Source organism: Schistocerca piceifrons, chromosome 4 (genome assembly GCF_021461385.2).
Source record: "Schistocerca piceifrons isolate TAMUIC-IGC-003096 chromosome 4, iqSchPice1.1, whole genome shotgun sequence".
Taxonomy (NCBI): Eukaryota; Metazoa; Arthropoda; class Insecta; order Orthoptera; family Acrididae; genus Schistocerca; species Schistocerca piceifrons.
This window is the reverse complement of record NC_060141.1, coordinates 526,419,662-526,438,978: the sequence shown is the minus strand read 5'-3', so window position 1 is coordinate 526,438,978 and position 19,317 is coordinate 526,419,662. Positions and strand designations below refer to the sequence as shown.

Sequence of the window (19,317 nt, the reverse complement as noted above, 5' to 3'; positions counted from 1 at the left end):
TAGTTAGTTAGCCGCCCAATAAATGAGACGCGCATTTTTATTAGCTTTCAGTAGCAGCAGCCCCCGTTCCGGAGGGAAATTGCCCGAGCGTTATTCATTGCCACAAGTAAGCCAAAAGAGACAAAAAAAATACGTTTCAGATTTCAAGGAACTTCTTTTCACATGACCGGAAATCAGCTAACGTTTTGTCAAATATCATGTCTGAGAAGTAAAGAAGTGTGATACACGGTATTGCGATTTTCGAAGGGAATCTGGGTAGAACCTGGTTTTCCTTATTAGGCGACTCAGTACATTTTCTTGGAAATCAAGCAGTCAGATTAACTCCTGTTTCGATTCATTGCTAGCAACAGACGCAACTTCTCAAACAACCTTTAGTGCAATCCAAGCGAAGTAATTTTCAATGCGAAATCGATAAACAGAAACAGTCACGAAAACCAATATTTTCTTAAAAAAAACTTTTCAATGTGTTCGTTTTATGCGTACACACCATCCGCCCAAAAAGTTGCGAGACTGATTTTATTCCTGGCGTATAAGCGATGCAGCGCATTAACTGCGTTGGTAGCTTAAACTAGCAATTGTAAAAAATAAATGTGCATTTGATCAATCAATTGTGGGAAGGCAGTGTTAAATAAAGGATCTTGCTCCACAGAACAGATATATGGCATTAACTGCTTCATAGCACTGTTGTACAAGGAAGCTAACATTATAGGGAGCTGCACGAAAAATAAAGACAACGAAATAGCAATGAAAAACTGTGTTAGTGCAGCAGAAATGTTGTTTTATTGATTACTTCTTACATCTATAGGTGTCAGAGGGCAGGTCAATAAAATGAAACACAGTCACTAATAAAAAACGAGGTTTTACTTTATACAAATTACACGATTTATGTACAACAACGCAATGATTTAAAGATACATAAGATTTTAAAGTACATAGTCCCAAATATCTACAAGACCCTCACCAGTTTGTGAAAGTGTAGTTTCTGGAAGGTTTCGTTGTTTCTTTTTCCGTTGTCTCTCGTGTACATGAAATATGTCAGAGTATTTGTTGTGAAACGTTTGTCTGCGTCGAGTCTAAAGGGGTTACACGCTCAGTCATCACTTCACTGAAGTTAATTACGCCGCGATGGGTTTCAGCTGGCTGTGCATGAGGGTCCTGCTTAAGCTGGGCCACAGCCCGCGTTGTCAGTCCATACCTGTCATGGAAACTTAGCTCTCTAAATTTCTTTCAATGTCGTTTCCGTATAAACACGTATATATTTTTTTTCTAAATTAAAAACAAATATTACACAAACAGATAAAACATGTGATACCACAGACTGTTACACATGTGCTAATAATACTGGTTCTTGTACGGTTTCTCTGAACGGGGCGAAAAGGATTTGGGAGGTTATTAAATTGTTCCGAGAAATGTGAAACTGTACACAGCGGAATGCAGTGGGCACGCTGAAGACGGTCAGTTTTTCTCCGGAAACTGACGCGCTATTTGTAGAGCACTGCTGATGTTTGGTTTTCATTTTTTGAAGCTGCATTGAAATTTGGAAGGAGGGTAAGAAGTGCTCGACATTGGTTTTATAAATAATGCAGCGGGTTTCTGGTGGAGCGGCCGCGGGGCCGTTGGTAGCCTCTTGTGCTGGCAGCTAGAGCGGGCACGCTCGCTATGCGGTGCTTCCGCTGCCTCCACTTCCGCCGCCGCCGTTGGCTGCGTTGACTCCCGCAGCGCTCAGCGAAGGGATGCTGGCCCTCGGCTTGATCATCATCACCGCCCTCTTCAGCGTGTAGTCCCAGCCTCTCCAGCGGAACCACACGATACCTGCAACACGAAACAGCTCGTCAACATCAGCACGCGTCCAACCTGTCTGACATAGACCTTTAATTCAGCGTGACAGATAAACAGGGTGAGTTCGAGTCTCGGTCCGGCACACAGTTTTAATCTGCCAGGAAGTTTCATATCAGCGCACACTCCGATGCAGAGTGAAAATCTCATTCTGGAACATCCCCCAGGCTGTGGCTAAGCCATGTCTCCGCAATATCCTTTCTTTCAGGATTGCTAGTTCTGCAAGGTTCGCAGGAGAGCTTCTGTAAAGTTTGGAAGGTAAGAGGCGAGCTACTGGCAGAAGTAAAGCTGTGGGGACGGGACATGAGTCGTGCTTGGGTAGCTCAGTTGGTAGAGCACTTGCCCGCGAAAGGCAAAGGTCCCGAGTTCGAGTCTCGGTCCGGCACACACTTTTAATCTGCCAGGAAGTTTCATATCAGCACACACTCCGCTGCAGAATGAAAATCTCATTCTAGGGTGATTATAATTAAAGTTACACTTTCAAAACGCTGTAGAAATAACACCACTGATCAGAATGATGTCAAATTGCAACGGAATATTATCGGAGAAGGGGGACAACGTATGGCAGAAGAAAAAAAAAAGTGTGAAAATTGATCACTAGATGGTGCTATATGTGTCAGAATACGTAAATTAAAACACCTGCCATGCGCACGACCCATTGAAGTTGGTATAAACACGCCGGGTACACGGCTTTTTCTCTTTTCGCGCCTGCGACGTTCGCCATGACCGTCTCAATGCAGGATTGCGCTCTATTTGCCAAGCTGTATTACAAGAATGATGACTATACAGACATCACTCTGCTGAAGCTCCGGACCCTTAGGGGTTTGAAAAAGTGCGTTGGTCCGATGCCTGTCGTGGGTCGAGAGAGAATGATTCGGAAATTCGAAAAGACAGGTTCTTTTGGTGTGCAACCTGGTAGATGGAGGAAACGAATTGATTCAACGTCAGTACGTCAGTGGAAGCAGTGGTAGAGGAGACGAGTGGTGATGTGCAAACGTGTAGCGCACGGAGAATTTCTCGAACATTGGACATACCCGTAAGCACGGAGCGTAAAATCCTACGAAACATTCGTCTTTGCTATCCATTCAAAACTATCCATATGCACGAGTTGCTTCCTGTTTGACCTGCCAGCAAGAGAGAGCTTTGCTTTAGAATTTCTTGCTCGGATGGAACTGGACAATGATTGGCTGCGGATGATTTTGTAGACAGATGAAGCCCACTTCCATCTGACAGAGTATGTCAATACGCAGAATTGTCGAATGTGGGCAACGGAAAATCACACGCACATCAGCCAGTACCACTTCATCCTGAAAAGGTCACAGTGTGGTGGACGTTTACGGCATCATTTATCATAGGGCCATATTTTTCCGAAGAGACAGGTGCTTCCAGTCCAGTTACCTGTACCGTCTTTCGTAAGCGCTATGAGAGTCTTGCGCAACCATGTCATTCCAGCTCTCCAACAGCGTGGATGTGTGGATGGGATCATTTTTATGCAAGATGGCGCACCTCCGCGCATTGCAAATCCAGTTAAGAAGCTGTTGAATCGCCATTTCGGAAATGCTAGAATTATCAGCCACCATTTCTCTACAGCCTGGCCGTCCCGATCACCTGATCTGTATCCGTGTGACTTCTGACTGTGGGGCTGTCTGAAAGCTGTTGTGTTCAGTGTTCCGATTGCAAACTTAGGTGCACAGAAGGCACGCATTGCGCAACACATTCTGAACGTGACCCTGGAAACACTTGGATCAGTTGCGGAACATGCTGTTTCTCGATCTCAACTTGTTGAACAAAACAGTGAACAGAATACAAAACATGTTTTGCGTCAGTCTCAAGGAAATTAATAATACGATTTGAGTTTGATTCATGCTTTTTATGCGGTTTTTGGCCTCAGGACAATTAAAAACCGGTGTGAGTGATGCTTTTTATGCGATTTTTGGCCTCGGGACAATTAAAAGCCGATGTGAGTGATGCTTTTTATGGGGTTTTTGGCCTCAGGACAATTAAAAACCGATGTGAGTGATGCTTTTTATGCGGTTTTTGGCCTCAGGACAATTAAAAACCAATTTTTCCCATCCGATATGATATGAACTTGCGTGGTGGATGGGTTTACGTAACTAACAGTATCACATCTGTACACCAATGAGTACAATTTGTTTAACGCCAGATGTACACCTTAGGCTTTGTTGTATCACTCATTTGTCATTTGTAGTCGATCACTATTAAATTATGATGCTTACAGCGCCATCTATTGCTACAGTTTGTAACTATTTAATTTTCTTCTGCCATACGTTTTCCCACTTCTCCGATAATATTATGTTGCAATTTCAAGTCATTCTGACCAGTGGTGTTATTTCTACAGCGGTTTGAAAGTTAAACTTCAATTATAATCATCCTGTATACTGTTAGAGGACATTAATGCACGGCATGTCCACACATCGCCTTTATGATGGCTTGAACTCTGCTGGAAACACTTTCAATGAGGTGTCTGATTATCTGTGGAGATATGGTAGCCCATACTTCCTCAAGGCACGAAACCCGGTACGCGGTTCTAATTCCTCTCAAAGCTGTTCTATTGGGTTCAGGTCGGAACTCTGATCAAGCCAGTCAGTTCCTGGAACGTTATTGTCCACTAACCATTGCTTCAAAAATTCTGCTTTATGACAGGGTCCACCGTCTTCTGATACAATCATACTCTCTGAAATATTTCTGTATGGTATGTACTGCACAGTGCTGTTCATGCGTTCGTATACAAAGAGGTGACAAAAGTCATGGGATAGCGGTATGCACATATACAGATGGCGGTAGTATCGCGTACAGAAGGTTTAAGACGGCAGAACATTTGCGGAGCTGTAATTTGTATTCAGGCGATTCATGTGAAGGGGTTTCCGACGTGATTATGGCCGCACGGCGGGAATTAACAGACTTTGAACACGGAATGGTAGTTGGAGCTAGTCGCATGGGACATTCCGTTGGAAATCATCAGGGAATTCAATAATCTGACATCCACAGTGTCAAGAGTCTGCTGAGAACAAATTTCAGGCTTTACCTCTCAACATGGACAACGCGATGGCCGACGGTCTTCACTTAACGACCGATAGCAGCGGCGTTTGCATAGAGTTGTCAGTGCTAACAGACAAGCAACACTCCTTGAAATAATCGCAGAAATCAATTTTGGACGTACGACGAATGTATCCGTTAAGACAATATGGCGAAGTCTGACGTTATTGGGCTATGGCAGCAGTCGACCGACGTGAATGTCTTTCGTAACAGCACGACATTGCCTGCAGCGCTTTTTCTTGACTCGTGACCATATAGGTGGGACTCTAGACGACGGGAAAACCGTGGCCTGGTGAGACGAGTCCCGATTTCAGTTGGTGAGAGCTGATGGGAAGGTGCGAGAGTGGCTCAGGCCGTACGAAGCCACAGACCCAAGTTGGCAACAAGGTACTGTGCAAGCTGCTGGTGGCTCCATAATGGTGGGGGCTGTGTTTGCATGGAACTGACTGAGGCATCTGGTCCAACTGAACCGATTATTGACTGGATACTTGGAGACCATTTACCGCCATTCGTCGACTTCATATTTCCAAACAACAGTGGGATTTTTATGGATGATAGTGTGCCATGTCACCGGGCACAATTGTTTGCGATTGATTTGAAGGACATTCTCGATAATATGAGCGATGATTTGGCCACCCACATTGCCCGACATCAATCGCATTTAATATTTAGGGTACATAATCGAGAGGTCAGTTCGTGTACAAAATCCTGCATGGACAACACTGTCGCAATTACGGCCGGCTATAGAGGCAGCATGAGTCAAGAATTCTGCAAGTGGCCTCTGACGACTTGTTGAGCCCATGCTGTGTCAAGTTGCTGCACTAAGCTGGGTAAAAGGAGGTCCGGCAAGATGGCAAATGGTTCAAATGGCTCTGAACACTATGCGACCCAACTTCTGAGGTCATTAGTCGCCTAGAACTTAGAACTAATTAAACCTAACTAACCTAAGGACATCATACACATCCATGCCCGAGGCAAGATTCGAACCTGCGACCGTAGCGGTCGCTCGGTTCCAGATTCAAAATGGTTCAAATGGCTCTGAGCACTATGGGACTTAACATCTGTGGTCATCAGTCCCCTAGAACTTAGAACTACTTAAACCTAACTAACCTAAGGACATCACACACATCCATGCCCGAGGCAAGATTCGAACCTGCGACCGTAGCAGTCGCGCGATTCCTGACTGAGCGCCTGGAACCGCTAGACCACCGCGGCCGGCTCGGTTCCAGACTGTAGCGCCCAGAACCGCACGGCCACTCCGGCCGGCTGCTCCGGCAAGATATTTGGACGTATCCCATGACTTTTGTCACCTCAGTATACTTCTCCATTTATTAGTTTCTTAAGCGCAATAAGGGGTACACGCCCCAACCACATAAAACACCCACTTACTGTAACATTACCTCCGCTGTACTTAAATGGAGGCACTACCCATGGTGACGTTCCCCATACATTCGCGATCTCAAACCTCTCCATCGGATTGCCACAGCGTATAGCATGACTTATCAGTCCAAACCACTCTCTTCCAGTCATCCACTGTGTAGTGGATTCGCTCTTTACACAACCTCAAGCGTCGCTTATCACTGACTACAGGAATATGTGGCTTATGACGTACACACAGTGACTGTACTGCTTGGACTGTTTGTAGCACTTTGGAATTCACTAGTGACCTCTTCGGATTATTTCATGCGAATTTTTACAACCATCCTCTGCAATGCTCGACGGTCCCTCTCCATCAGTACTTGAGGCCTGTGTGGTGTTGATTCAGCTGTGGCTGTTTCTTTGGGTTTTCTCTTCACAATCACATCAACAACACTCGACCTGGGCACCTTTACAAGGGTTGAACTGCGCTTGATGGATTTATCACTTACGTGACATGCAATGACTAATCCATGTTCGAAGTCACTGAGCTGTCCTGACCGACCCATTCTTGCGCTGATGCTTCTCTATGAACAACACAATAGTCCCCTGCCCTTTTTCTAATATACTGGAGAGAAATACGGAAGCGTACTGAGATATATGGGGCCGGCCGCTGTGGCCGAGCGGTTCTAGGCGCCTCAGTCCGGAACCGCGCTGCTGCTACGGTCGCAGGTTCGAATCCTGCCTCGGGCATGGATGAGTGTGATGTCCTTAGGTTAGTTAGGTTTAAGTAGCTGGAAGTCTAGGGGACTGATTACCTCAGCCGTTAAGTCCCATAGTGCTTAGAGCCATTTGAACCATTTTTGAGATATATGGGCATTAATTTTTTCGTCGCACCGTTCGCGAATGGAGTAGAACATTTAATCACCAATTTAGGTAAGAGCTACTCTCCGACGAGCACAATACAAGGAGGGTGTATATGCAGAAGTAGGTGTGGTAAAAATTCATGGCCAGTCAAAGATTTAGCTCCTGTCTTTTAGTGTATCGTCCAGACCAGACTAAAATGTTAGCGAGGTTTTCATGTATTTGTGAACAATCTGTGCAGGATGATATTAAACTCCATATGTGACTGGAGGAGATATCAAACGAGTCAGGAATAATTATAGTGCTGAATATGCTGCGGATAATTCCTGAGTTTCGCAGTTTCCAAGGGATAAGTCACTTGTGTATTGACTGTGGGCTGCCCATTTGCATCGGTGTTATTGCTCACTGCACAGAGGACACTTCGACTGACGGCACGGAGGATCAGTTTTCAATATGGGCAGCTGTGACTGACGCTGGAAATGTAGCAGTGTCAGTTGTAGGCTAAGAGCTCAGTTTGCGTACGCACCTTGACGGGCGGTGAGGTCCTGCGGGTCGTTGAGGTAAAGCCCGTTGAGGCCACGTCCGCACGACTTCCACCACCAGCCACCCTTCAGCATGGAGGCGCAGTTGAGGCTCGACCGGTCGTTATCCCTGCAACAAAGCGTGGCGCACCATGTAAAAACACACATACAACAACGCCCATTTGGTGTGGGCATTCAGCGGTACACATACACTTACTTGACGTGAGTGATGCATTGTTACAAACAGTGCGCAATACAGATGAGCTATATCTAAAATTATGAGTGCGTACTTTACTTTGCTAAGGGTAATAAGAAAAATATCAGTTATGATATCAGTATATTACATTGTTAATTTTAGTTTTCTTGACTTTTATTTGGCAATGACTATCAGCTGGTATCTGAAAAGGCTCCCTATGTTAAAACAATAAAAACATCATCAACAGTACAGTCATTATCAGGACTAATTCTCAAATACGGACGGCGCTGTAAATACGCTGCCTGACCATAATAGTGAAGCTCCCAGAAGGGGAGGAAAAAACTAACTGAGACTTCACAGGTTGACAAGGTATGTAATGTTATTCAGTCATTGTGTTATAACATCAAATTTACAAAGAACTTGACAATTTGAGCCCACTTATCACTATGACGTTACACCCTCTCTGGCCTAGATGCATGCACTGATTCGGTTGGGAAAGGTGTCATAAAGCTATCGTATTCCCTCCTGTGGCAAGATTGGCGTCAACTCTTTTAACTGGTCCTTTGCAACCTTCATACTTGCACTGGAAAAGAGCTCACATCCGAGCTGGTCTCACACATGTCTCACACAGATCTGGGACCTTGGTGGCCACAGGAGTGCCTCGGCATCACGCAGGCAGTTCATACAGACACATGACATGAATGGACGAGCATTGTCCTGTTGAAAAATGGCAACGCAATACTGTACCATGAAACGTAACACATGAGGACACAGGATGTCTGTGGCGTAACGTTGTGTCGTCAGAGTTCCTTCCATCAGTTCCAGCCGCGACCCGAAGTCATACCCGATGGCTTCCACTCTATGACGCCAGGAGTAACCCCCCCCCCCCCGCCCCCCCCGTGCCTCTTTAAAACACTGGAAGAATGGGACCTCCGACCAGGTTGTCGCCATACTCGCCAACGATGGTCATCTTCGATATTTCAGAAGCGCGATTCATCGCTGAAGCCAATACGATGCCATTGGTAATAATTATTTGCTTCCTTTTTTTAAAAAAATAACCATTTTTGTTATCTTATGAAGTTATATAGCAAATTCGACATCTTATGAACTTATATAGATAATTCAACATTGTAAATTGTAAATGATTTGACGCTTTACACAGTTCGTTGTAGGTGCTTCTGGGAGGCTGAATCTGTTAAGATCGATTCATCGTTCGTCTGTCTGCTACAACTTTCATCCCTCCCTGGTCTTGACGCTCTGTGTTGCTGCGTCCTGATGTTGATAGTTACTGCTTCCTGAAGTTGACAGGAACCCGTTGGTTTGTTGGTGATGTTAAACAGTTTGTTGACCGGCACCACTCCAAACGGAGCCGTTTGCGTTGTGGTGTTAACGGCTACCTACTCGTATGACAAGAATTGCCTAGTCCGAATGATGCTAGTCTTCGACTATGGTGTGGTATGACACAGACATGTTCTCGGATAGCAGGCGCACATTTGAAGGGGTTGTGATGTGCTTGGTACACATTACGGTGATCCTCCCTTGCGGCGGTCGTATATAGTCGACTGAAGTATGCCTGTTCTCACGAGCCTAAACATCTCATCATCACCCCACTGCCACACCTGAATACCCCAAAAATCCGGATTCGACGAGCTAGTCAAATAGAGACCCACTATGAGGTTCTTTTGAAACTCTGCCAGGTGCTGATAAAGCTGCCTCAAGCGAGATCGCGGCATTTCCGTGTCCTTCATGGTGATCATTGAACATCTCATGCTTTTCACACCCCTAATAGGACCTATACCCTATAGGCCTGGAACAAAACTAAACACGAACATCACTAATTCAGTTTTGTGGTCATTCTACCAACCACAGAGGACTGAAACTGTAGTGATTTACATACCGTCAACGGTGTGTACGTATGAAAACTTATATTGACATTCGTCGACATCATGTCGGTGCTTCATTTGTTTTGTCAGGCAGCATAGGTCGGCAATATTAGCGTCGGGAAGTGCTAACGCAGCTCAGTTAATTTGAAATAGCAGTTTCAAGTTTATGCATAGTCTCACTTCGCTATGAAATTGACCAGTTTCGTGGACAAGTACAATTAAGAAATGGGACGGCTATAATTCTTAAACGTTTCCAGTAATCTATGAAAGTTGATGTGTCTCATTTCTGGAAACTGCAAAGAGAGTAGAAGGAAACTTACTTTGCGAGTCATATAAAAATCGGTTGTCAGAACCTCAGAACCATGGCCGAAAATGAGGTTTCTCTAACGCTGCAAACGATTAACAGCCTTACAAACTCCCAAATTATTGGTAAAGAAATAAGCACTCATGGTGCTGAAAAAGGAATTGAGTATTTTCAAAGCGAACAAAGCAACAGACCAAGTGAGGTTCCTAATAGATTTCACATTTAATACGACACGAAATTAGTCCCATTGTGAGCTCATTTTTGTCAAGAATTTCTCGCGAAGCGAACAGTACCGCTTGACGGTAAAGTACCACAAGTCTCTTCTGTGGACAAGAACGGCAAAAGAACGGACGTACAGAAATGAAGACGTTTGTCTGTAACATAAGCAAAGACCAGACTATAAGCTTGAACAAAGCGACATTCCTGAAAGATAAAAATGTCTGCACCGCGCTCAGATTGTTGGATGATGATAATGTCGTCTGCACAAAAGTAAGTTCGATAGTTCTACAACGCGTTTGACGTATATATACTTGTGTGCATAAATTAAAGATACTTTATGTAACAAAGAGAAAGAATTTGACAGTATCTGATTATCAGTGGTTAACTTTTTTTAATTATTTAACGTTAATACCATGAAACGACATAAAATGTGATGAATATGTGGTATATGCGTCGAACTCAAGACGTCTATCGTATTCAGAAGCTCGCTGCTAATATCTGTCGTATCTGTATAGCCTACATTGAAGCGTAATTTAAGTGGTTAATTTAGATAAGAAGAAATTTCGTTCTCGCAGCAATTTAGAGAATCGGTTTCGAGGTGGCCTGTACAACTGTTCTGGTGCGTCCATTACATGTCTACAAGCGCTATGAGAATAAGAGACATTAGGCAGCACTCAGGGACATATAGATGGTCATTTTTTTCTTGACTCCAAACACAAAACGAATAGAATAAAAAGACACTGGTATTAATAGTATGTACCCTTCACAAAGCACTTTACAGTTCGATGCATGAAATATGTTGAAGAACCACTGTGTAATACAACTTCCGGTTTTATTTTCATAGTCACAGTGTTTCACGTAATTTCCTCTGATCTTTGGAAATAATTTATGCAGGTAAGGAATATAAAGTTGCTGGATGGAAACTACAATGTCAGAAAAAAAATCGCAACACCAAAAATTAATTAATTTAGAATAATGAAATTTCGGGAATACATTTGTCGGGATAACATTGCAAATGTCAGGTGCTGGTACATTAATAACCGGTGTAACAGCCAGAATGTTGAGAGAAGGCATGCAAACGTGCATGCATTGTGCTGTACAGATGCGGATGTCAGTTGTGAATTGGAGTTGAACTTGGTCGGTCAATACGGGGATGTTTAGTGTGGGTTATGGATGCCGCTGGACTTGTCTTCTTATGATTTCCCATATGTGCTCGACTGGAGACAGATTTGGTGATCGAGCTGCCCAAGGCAGCATGTTGATGCTCTGTAGAGAATGTTGGGCTACAACACCGGTATGTAGGCGAGCGTTACCCTATTGGAAAACAACTTTGGAATGCTGTTCGTGAATGACGGCGTAATAGGCAGAATCACCAGCCTGACATACAAATCTGTAGTCAGGGTGCGTGGGATTGCGATGAGAGTGCTGCTGATGTCATATGAAATCGCACTCCAGGCCATAACTCCTGGTGTACGTCCAATGTGTCTTGCACGCAGACATGTTGATTGCAGGCCCTCAACTGGCCCCCTTCTCACCTACACACGGCACCGTGGCAGAACCAGCTTTTCTCTGAAAACACGGCAGACCTCCACCCTGCCCTCCAACGAGCTCTCGTTTAACACCACTCTCGCAAACGGCGGTGGTTTGGGATCAGTACAATGCACGCCACAGGGCGTCTGGTTCGGAACTGTCTTTGAAATAACCGATTTGTAACAGTTCGTTGTACAACTGTGGTGCCAGCTACTGGTCAAGCTTCTGCTGCAGATGCAGTAAGTTGCGCCAGAGCCATACGCCGAACACGATGGTCTTCTCTCTCGGTAGTGCCCGTGGCCGTCCAGAGCTCAGTCTTCTGGTGACCGTACATTTTCGTGACCATCGCTGCCAGCAACAATGTATAATGGCTACATCTCTGCCAAGTCTTTCTGCAGTATCGCTGAAGAAACATCCAACTTCTCGTAGCCCTGTTGCACGACCTCGTTCAAACTCAGAGAGGTGTTGATAGTGGTGTCATTGTCGCCTTCAAGACATTCTTGAATAACATCAACCCACCACGTCCAGTCTCAAAGGTAACTAACGTTCAAGACCGTTACAGCTTGTATTTATAGCAAAACTGACTTGCGTCCTCATGCTGACGGTACTAGCGCTACTCTTATGCGATTGGTGCGAAATTTGATTAGGTTCAGATGTAAAAACATGCCTGCCAAGTTTAGTTTGTGTCGCACTACTCCGTCCTCGTGTTGCACTTTTTCCCCGTCAGTTTCTACTGAATATACCGATGATCCCAAATATCATGACTCTTGGCCAGCGCGAGACCCAATGCCGCCTGGTGGTGTTGTGGGCATGTGACGTGATATGGGAAGAACATAAGCAGAGCAGAGACGATTGCGGAATCATTCTAGCGGCGATAGGAAACGCAAAGTTCGGAAATCCACTGACATAAGCGGTTTTTACAAAGGGTTGATTTTTATGACCCATCACCTGGAAACAAGTATCTCCGTAACGGTCGTGCTGGTCGGCAGGTCACATGGTGCTTGATCAAGTGGTGCGAGGACGGTGAAACCAGGAGTGGGCTTCATCACAGAATGTGGAGGTCAGAGGTTTGCACGCTCTGCAAAACAGGATAAGCGGCGATGTGTGGCATGTCTGAAGAAAGGTTACAGTACAGTTGCAGGTGTGTTACGGAGCACACCTCTCACTGCAGACTGTAGAATATGGACTCTGCAGCAGACGACTCCTATGTGTTCCCAGCGACAGCGTCAGTTACGATTCCAGTGGGATTATTGAGGCAGGAGAAGAGGAAGAGGAGGAGGAGGAGGAGGAGGAGGAGGAGTAGAAAGCAGTAAAAGTAAAGTCGTTGTTTTAAATTTCGTATTTAAGAAATCGTGCACGCAGAAGAATCGTACATCGTACAAACAACTGTTGTTTGATCATAGCACGAACTGGAGTATAGACAACATAGTAATAAGCATCCCTGGTGTAGAGAAACACCTGAAAGAGTTGAAAGCAAATACGTCGCCAGATCCCTCCTGACAGAATCCAAATTGGGTTCTACAAAGAGTACTCTACAGCGTTGGCCCCTTACTTAGCTTGCATTTATCGCGAATCTCTCGCCCTCTGCAAAGTCCCAAGCGATTGCAAAAAAGCGCAGGTGGCTTCTGCGTATGAGAAGGGTAAAAGAATGAATCCGCTTAATTACGGAGCAATATTTTTAACATCGATTTGCTGCAGAATCCTTCATCACATTCTCAGTTCGCATACAAGAAATTTCCTCGAGAGGGAAAAGCTTCTGTTCACAAATCAGCACGGTTTTAGAAAGCACCGCTCGTGCGAAACTCAGCTTGCCCTTTTGTGACATCATATTCTGCGAAACTCGGATGAAGGGCAATAGGCGAATGCCATATTTCTAGATTTCCATAAAGCAAATGACACGGTCCTGCACTGCTGACTGCTAACGAAGGTACATGCATACGGAATAGTTTTCCAGATACGTGAGAGGCACGAAGACTTCTTCAGGGACAGAAATTAGTGTGTTGTCCTCGATGGCGAGTGTTCTTCAAAGATAGGTGTTTCGTCAGGAATCCCTCAGGGAAGTATGATAGGACCGATGTTATTTTCTATATACATAAATGACCTGGCGGACACCCCCGGTAGCTGAGGGGGCGGCACGGTAGCTCAGCGTGTGCGATCAGAGGGTTAGCTGCCCTCTGTAATAAAAAAAAAAAAAAAACTGAGTTAATGGATCAACGACGAACTGAAACGTGTGTCTTGCGACGTCCGCCCCGAGCAGATGAAACGAACGAAAACGAACAAAATGAAAAGGGGGGACTGGTCAGCGTGACAGAATGTCAATCCTAAGGTCCCGGGTTCGATTTCCGGCTGGGTCGGAGATTTTCTCAGCGCAGGGACTGGGTGTTGTGTTGTCCTAATAAGCATCATTTCATCCCCATCGACGCGCAAGTCGCCGAAGTGGCGTCAAATCGAAATACTTGCGCCCGACGAACGGTCTACCCGACGGGAAGCCCTAGTCAAACGACATTTACATTTTACTTTACCTGGCGGTCAGGGTAAACAGCAGTCTGCAGCTGTTTGCTGATAATGCTTTGGCATATAGGAAGGTTTCGTCGCCGTGCGGGATTAGCCGAGCGGTCAGAGGCGCTGCAGTCATGGACTGTGCGGCTGGTCCCGGCGGAGGTTAGAGTCCTCCCTCGGGCATGGGTGTGTGTGTTTGTCCTTAGGATAATTTAGGATAAGTAGTGTGTAAGCTTAGGGACTGATGACCTTAGCAGTTAAGTCCCATAAGATTTCACACACCTTTTTAAGGTTTCGTCGTTGAACGAGTGCAGAAGGGTACAAGATGGCTTAGACAAAATTTGTAGTTGATCTGTTGGATGGCAGTTAGCTTTAAACGTAGAAAAACGTAAGTTAATGCAAATGAGTAAGAAAAGCAAACCCATAATATTTGAGTACTGCATTAGTAGTATGCTGCGTGACACAGTCACTTCGATTAAATATCTAGGAGTAACGTTGCAAAGCAATAGGAAATGGAATGAGCATGTACGGACTGCAACAGGAAAGTCAAATGGTCGACTTCGGTTTATTGGGAAAATTATAGGAAAGTGTGCTTCATCAGTAACGGAGACAGTATGTAGCACACTGTTCCGACCCATTGTTGAGTACTGTTCGAGTGAAACTTCCTGGCAGATTAAAACTGTGTCATTCTACTGTTCGAGTGTTTGGGATCCGAACTAGGTCGGATTACAGGAAGATATTGAAGCACTTCAGAGGCGGGCTGCTAGATTTGTTACCGGCAGGTCTGAACAAGACGCAAGTATTAGGGAGATGCCTCGGGACCTTAAACGGGGATCACTGGAGGCAAGGCGACGTTCTTTTCGAGGAGCACTGAGAAAATTTAGGGAATCGACATTGGGGCTGACTGCACAATGGTTCTACTGATGCCAACGTGCATTTCTCTAAGGACCTCGAAGATAACAGTAGAGAGATTAGGGAACGTACGGAGGCATATAGATAGTCGTTTTTCCTTCGCTGTATTTGCGAGTAAAACAGGAAGATAAATGATAAGTAGTGGAACAGGGTACCCTCCGCCAGGCACCATTCGGCGGCTTGTGGAGTATGTATGTAGATGTAGAAGGTGTATCAACGAAAATATTTCGCTTGTTCGAATGAAACACGTTTCTTGTTACTCCATGTCGAGGACCATGTCAGAATACGCGTCATCCAGGTGAACGGTATCTCGAAATATGCTTCGCGCAAAATTCGGAAGCTGATGTGGGAAGTATAAGGCGCAGTCAAGTAAACTATTGGTTTTTTTCAAAAGCAATCGCCAAAACTGTTAATACATTTATCCCACTGTGTGACAAGATAGCCAGTGTGTACATGGAAAAATGTTTGCGGTTACCTACGGAACCATAATTGTACCCAGCCGTGGCGTGGGGGGACCACAAGTTGCCAAGGATGTTTTGAGTGCTCTGCAGAAGTTTCGCTGGATAGCCCTTGCACATCCTCCATTCAGACCCCACCTCTCCTACTCCGATTGCCATACTTTTGGACCGTGAAAAAATCATTCATGGCCCTCGATTTGCTTCGGATGAATAGGTCAATGCCTGGGTACAATTATGGTTGCGTAGGCAACTACAAACATTTTCCCATTAAGGCATTTGCCGTCTCGTCTCATAGTGGATAAATGTATTAACAGTTATGGCGATTACTTTTGAAATAATAACCAGTTTACTTACTTTTTTCCATCTGTCACGTTTTCATTTGACTGTCCCCTATATTATGCTATGGGAGACATTCGTCTGGGCTTTGATGGAGCCTACAGTAGTAATCGAAATACCACGACAACTGTGGATTACGCGAACATTACTGCAGCACACCCACATCTCTTCACGCTTGATGCCTTACCCGACCGCAATGGCATCTTCCAGGAGGATAAATGCCCGTGTCTCAAGGCCAAAATCACGTTACAGTGGTTTTAGAAGCGTGATAGCTAACTGACGTCGATTTTAAGCCGATGTAACCCATTTGAAACGCTATAGGGTGCCAGCTCCGGGCCAACAAACCACCCGCCCATAATTTAGGGGAGCTATGTGCCTGTGAGCAGAGATATAGCGGAACATACCTTCGTAAACTTAACAAGAGCTTGTCGAATCAGTGCCATGCACCATTACTGTTGGATTGCTTTCCAAAGGTCGACTAACACACTATTAAGAAAGCGGCAATGATGTTTTGCCACGTCATTGTGCGTAGCAAATATAAAACAGCGATATAGAGGCATATTTTTCTGGAATGAAATCTGAAGAAATTTTTGCTAATGCTTATTATATTACATATGCGAAACAAAATAGTGGCAGATGACAATGATTCAGCTTGAGAAAAATGCTGACCTGTTTGGTAGGTAATGCTACTTTTTTATTTTTGCACTTACTGTGGTGGACTGGAATGCTCACCTGTTGTACGTGGAGAAGGGACTGTTGTTGCTTCCGTACCAAGGGTCGTTGAGAGAGTCGCCAGCGTTACCCTCGTAACCATCCACCTCCAGCTTGTAGTACTCGGCCTCCGAGTATATCTTGAAGTGTGAATACTGCGCGTACCTGTGAGCATTTTACATTTAGTTTTGTCAATGATACTCGAATGTTTGGATGAATTTTTTTATGTATATATTTAATCCTTACAGATTATTTAAAAGAAAAGCAAAGTCACACATTAGGAAGTCGATGAGTAGAGTTTGCTAGTGATATGAAGTACAAAAATGTATGTATTAATGTATGTAAGCTTGTATTGTATTCTCCTCATAAACCACTGAAACTACTGAATTAAGGTTCATTTTGATGGATTCTTCAGTCACTGTTTAGTAGGGAAGTTCCATGATTAGCAATAAGAGCACAAACTCTCGATGTTTTTGGTACTATAGAACATGGGCAGTTTGTATTTTATTTTTAAATATATATCTCTTTATGCGCTACTGGCCATTAAAATTGCTACACCAAGAAGAAATGCAGATGATAAACGGGTATTTATTGGACAAATATATTATACTAGAACTGACATGTGATTACATTTTCACGCAATTTGGGTGCATAGATCCTGAGAAATCAGTACCCAGAACAACCACTTCTGGCCGTAATAACGGCCTTGATACGCCCGGGCATTGAGTCAAACAGAGCTTGGATGGCGTATACTGGTACATCTGCCCAAGCAGGTTCAACACGATACCCCAGTTCATCAAGAGTAGTGACCGGCATATTGCAACGAGCCAGTTGCTCGGCCACCATTGACCAGACGTTTTCAATTGGTGAGAGATCCGGAGAATGTACTGGCCAGGGCAGCAGTCGAACATTTTCTGTATCCAGAAAGACCCGTACAGGACCTGCAACATGCGGTCGTGCATTATCCTGCTGAAATGTAGGGTTTCGCAGGGATCGAATGAAGGGTAGCGCCACGGGTCGTAACACATCTGCAATGTAACGTCCACTGTTTCTAAGTGCCGTCAATGCGAACAAGAGGTGACCGAGACGTGTAAACAATGGCACTCCATACCATCACGCCCGGTGATACGCCAGTATGGCGATGACGAATACACGCTTCCAATGTGCGTTCACCGCGGTGTCGCCAAACTCGGATGCGACCATCATGATACTGTAAACAGAACCTGGATTCATCCGAAAAATGACGTTTTGCCATTCGTGCACCCAGGTTCGTCGTTGAGTACACCATCGCAGGCGCTCCTGCCTGTGATGCAGCGTCAAAGGTAGCCGCAGCCATGGTCTCCGAACTGATAGTCTATGCTGCTACAAACGCCGTCGAACTGTTCGTGCAGATGGTTGTTGTCTTGCAAACGTCCCCATCTGATGACTCAGGGATCGAGACGTGGCTGCACGATCCGTTACAGCCATGCGGATAAGATGTCTGTCATCTCGACTGCTAGTGATACGAGGCCGTTGCGATCCAGCACGGCGTTCCGTATTACCCTCCTGAACCCACCGATTCCATATTCTGCTAACAGTCATTGGATCTCGACCAACGTGAGCAGCAATGTCGCGATACGATAAACCGCAATCGCGACAGGCTACAATCCGACCTTTATCAAAGTCGGAAACGTGATGGTACGTATTTCTTCTCCTTACACGAGGCATCACAACAACGTTTCACCAGGCAACGCCGGTCAACTGCTGTTTGAGTATGAGAAATCAGTTGTAAACTCTCCTCACGTCAGCACGTTGTAGATGTCGCCACCGGCGCCAACCTTGCGTGAATGCTAGGAAAAGCTCATCATTTGCATATCACAGCATCTTCTACCTGTCGGTTAAATTTCGCGTCTGTAGCACGTCATCTTCGTGGTGTAGCAATTTTAATGGCCAGTGGTGTACTACAAACCAGGATGTATGTATGTCTCCTAAACTACTGGAGCGATGTTAACGAAGAATCATGCACATAAAACTTTCTGTCTTGAAAGAAGCACTGTCAGAGTAAGAACACCCTGTCAGGGTGGGGTAGGAACAGTAGTCCTTCCTCAGTGTGAAATGAGGAAGAACTCCTCTGTCTGACCATTTGCTTCTCCACCATCTCTCTGTCCATCCAGTCTTTTCTTCTCCATCCCCCTCATCCTTCCCACACTCTCCCTGTCCATCACCTCCTCGGTCCATTTCCGCCTCCCTGCTCTTTCTGTCCATCTCATCCTGCTCCTCACTGTCTATCTCCTCATCCCTACTCTCTACCTGTCCAACTGGATTTCGTGAAAGACTGACATGTTGTGTAGTTAATATGGGAAGGAGGAGTAGGATGAGGAGGAGGAAGAGGATATTGAGAGGGTGGGGCGGAGCCAATGGAAAGAGAGAGGTAGGGAAGCGGTAGATCGACAGATACAAGAGTGATTGGTAGGGGGAGGGGTGGAGGAGGTGAATAAAGATAGGGGAAGGAAGAGATCCAGACAGAATGAGGAGGGAGGAGGAGATGGACTAATAGAAGAAGTCCCTATGTGATGGGTTTTTCAGATAGTATACTATCCTTATCTTTAGGTATATAAAACAAGAAGCATGCACACATGTATATATTTATGTAAGT

General features: G+C 45.0%; 1 protein-coding gene across 1 annotated transcript in view; it reads right to left on the bottom strand.

Moving 5' to 3' along the window:
• Positions 1–843: 843 nt before the first annotated feature.
• LOC124795104 overlaps positions 844–19,317 on the bottom strand; it is a 600,254-nt gene continuing 581,780 nt past the window's right edge. Inside the window, exons 8-10 of the mRNA XM_047258952.1 lie at positions 16,704–16,847; positions 7,640–7,764; positions 844–1,812 (exon numbers count right to left, since the gene is read on the bottom strand). Coding sequence (XP_047114908.1) covers positions 1,658–1,812; positions 7,640–7,764; positions 16,704–16,847 — 424 coding nt within the window. The 3' untranslated portion in view covers positions 844–1,657. The remainder of the gene's footprint in view (positions 1,813–7,639; positions 7,765–16,703; positions 16,848–19,317) is intronic.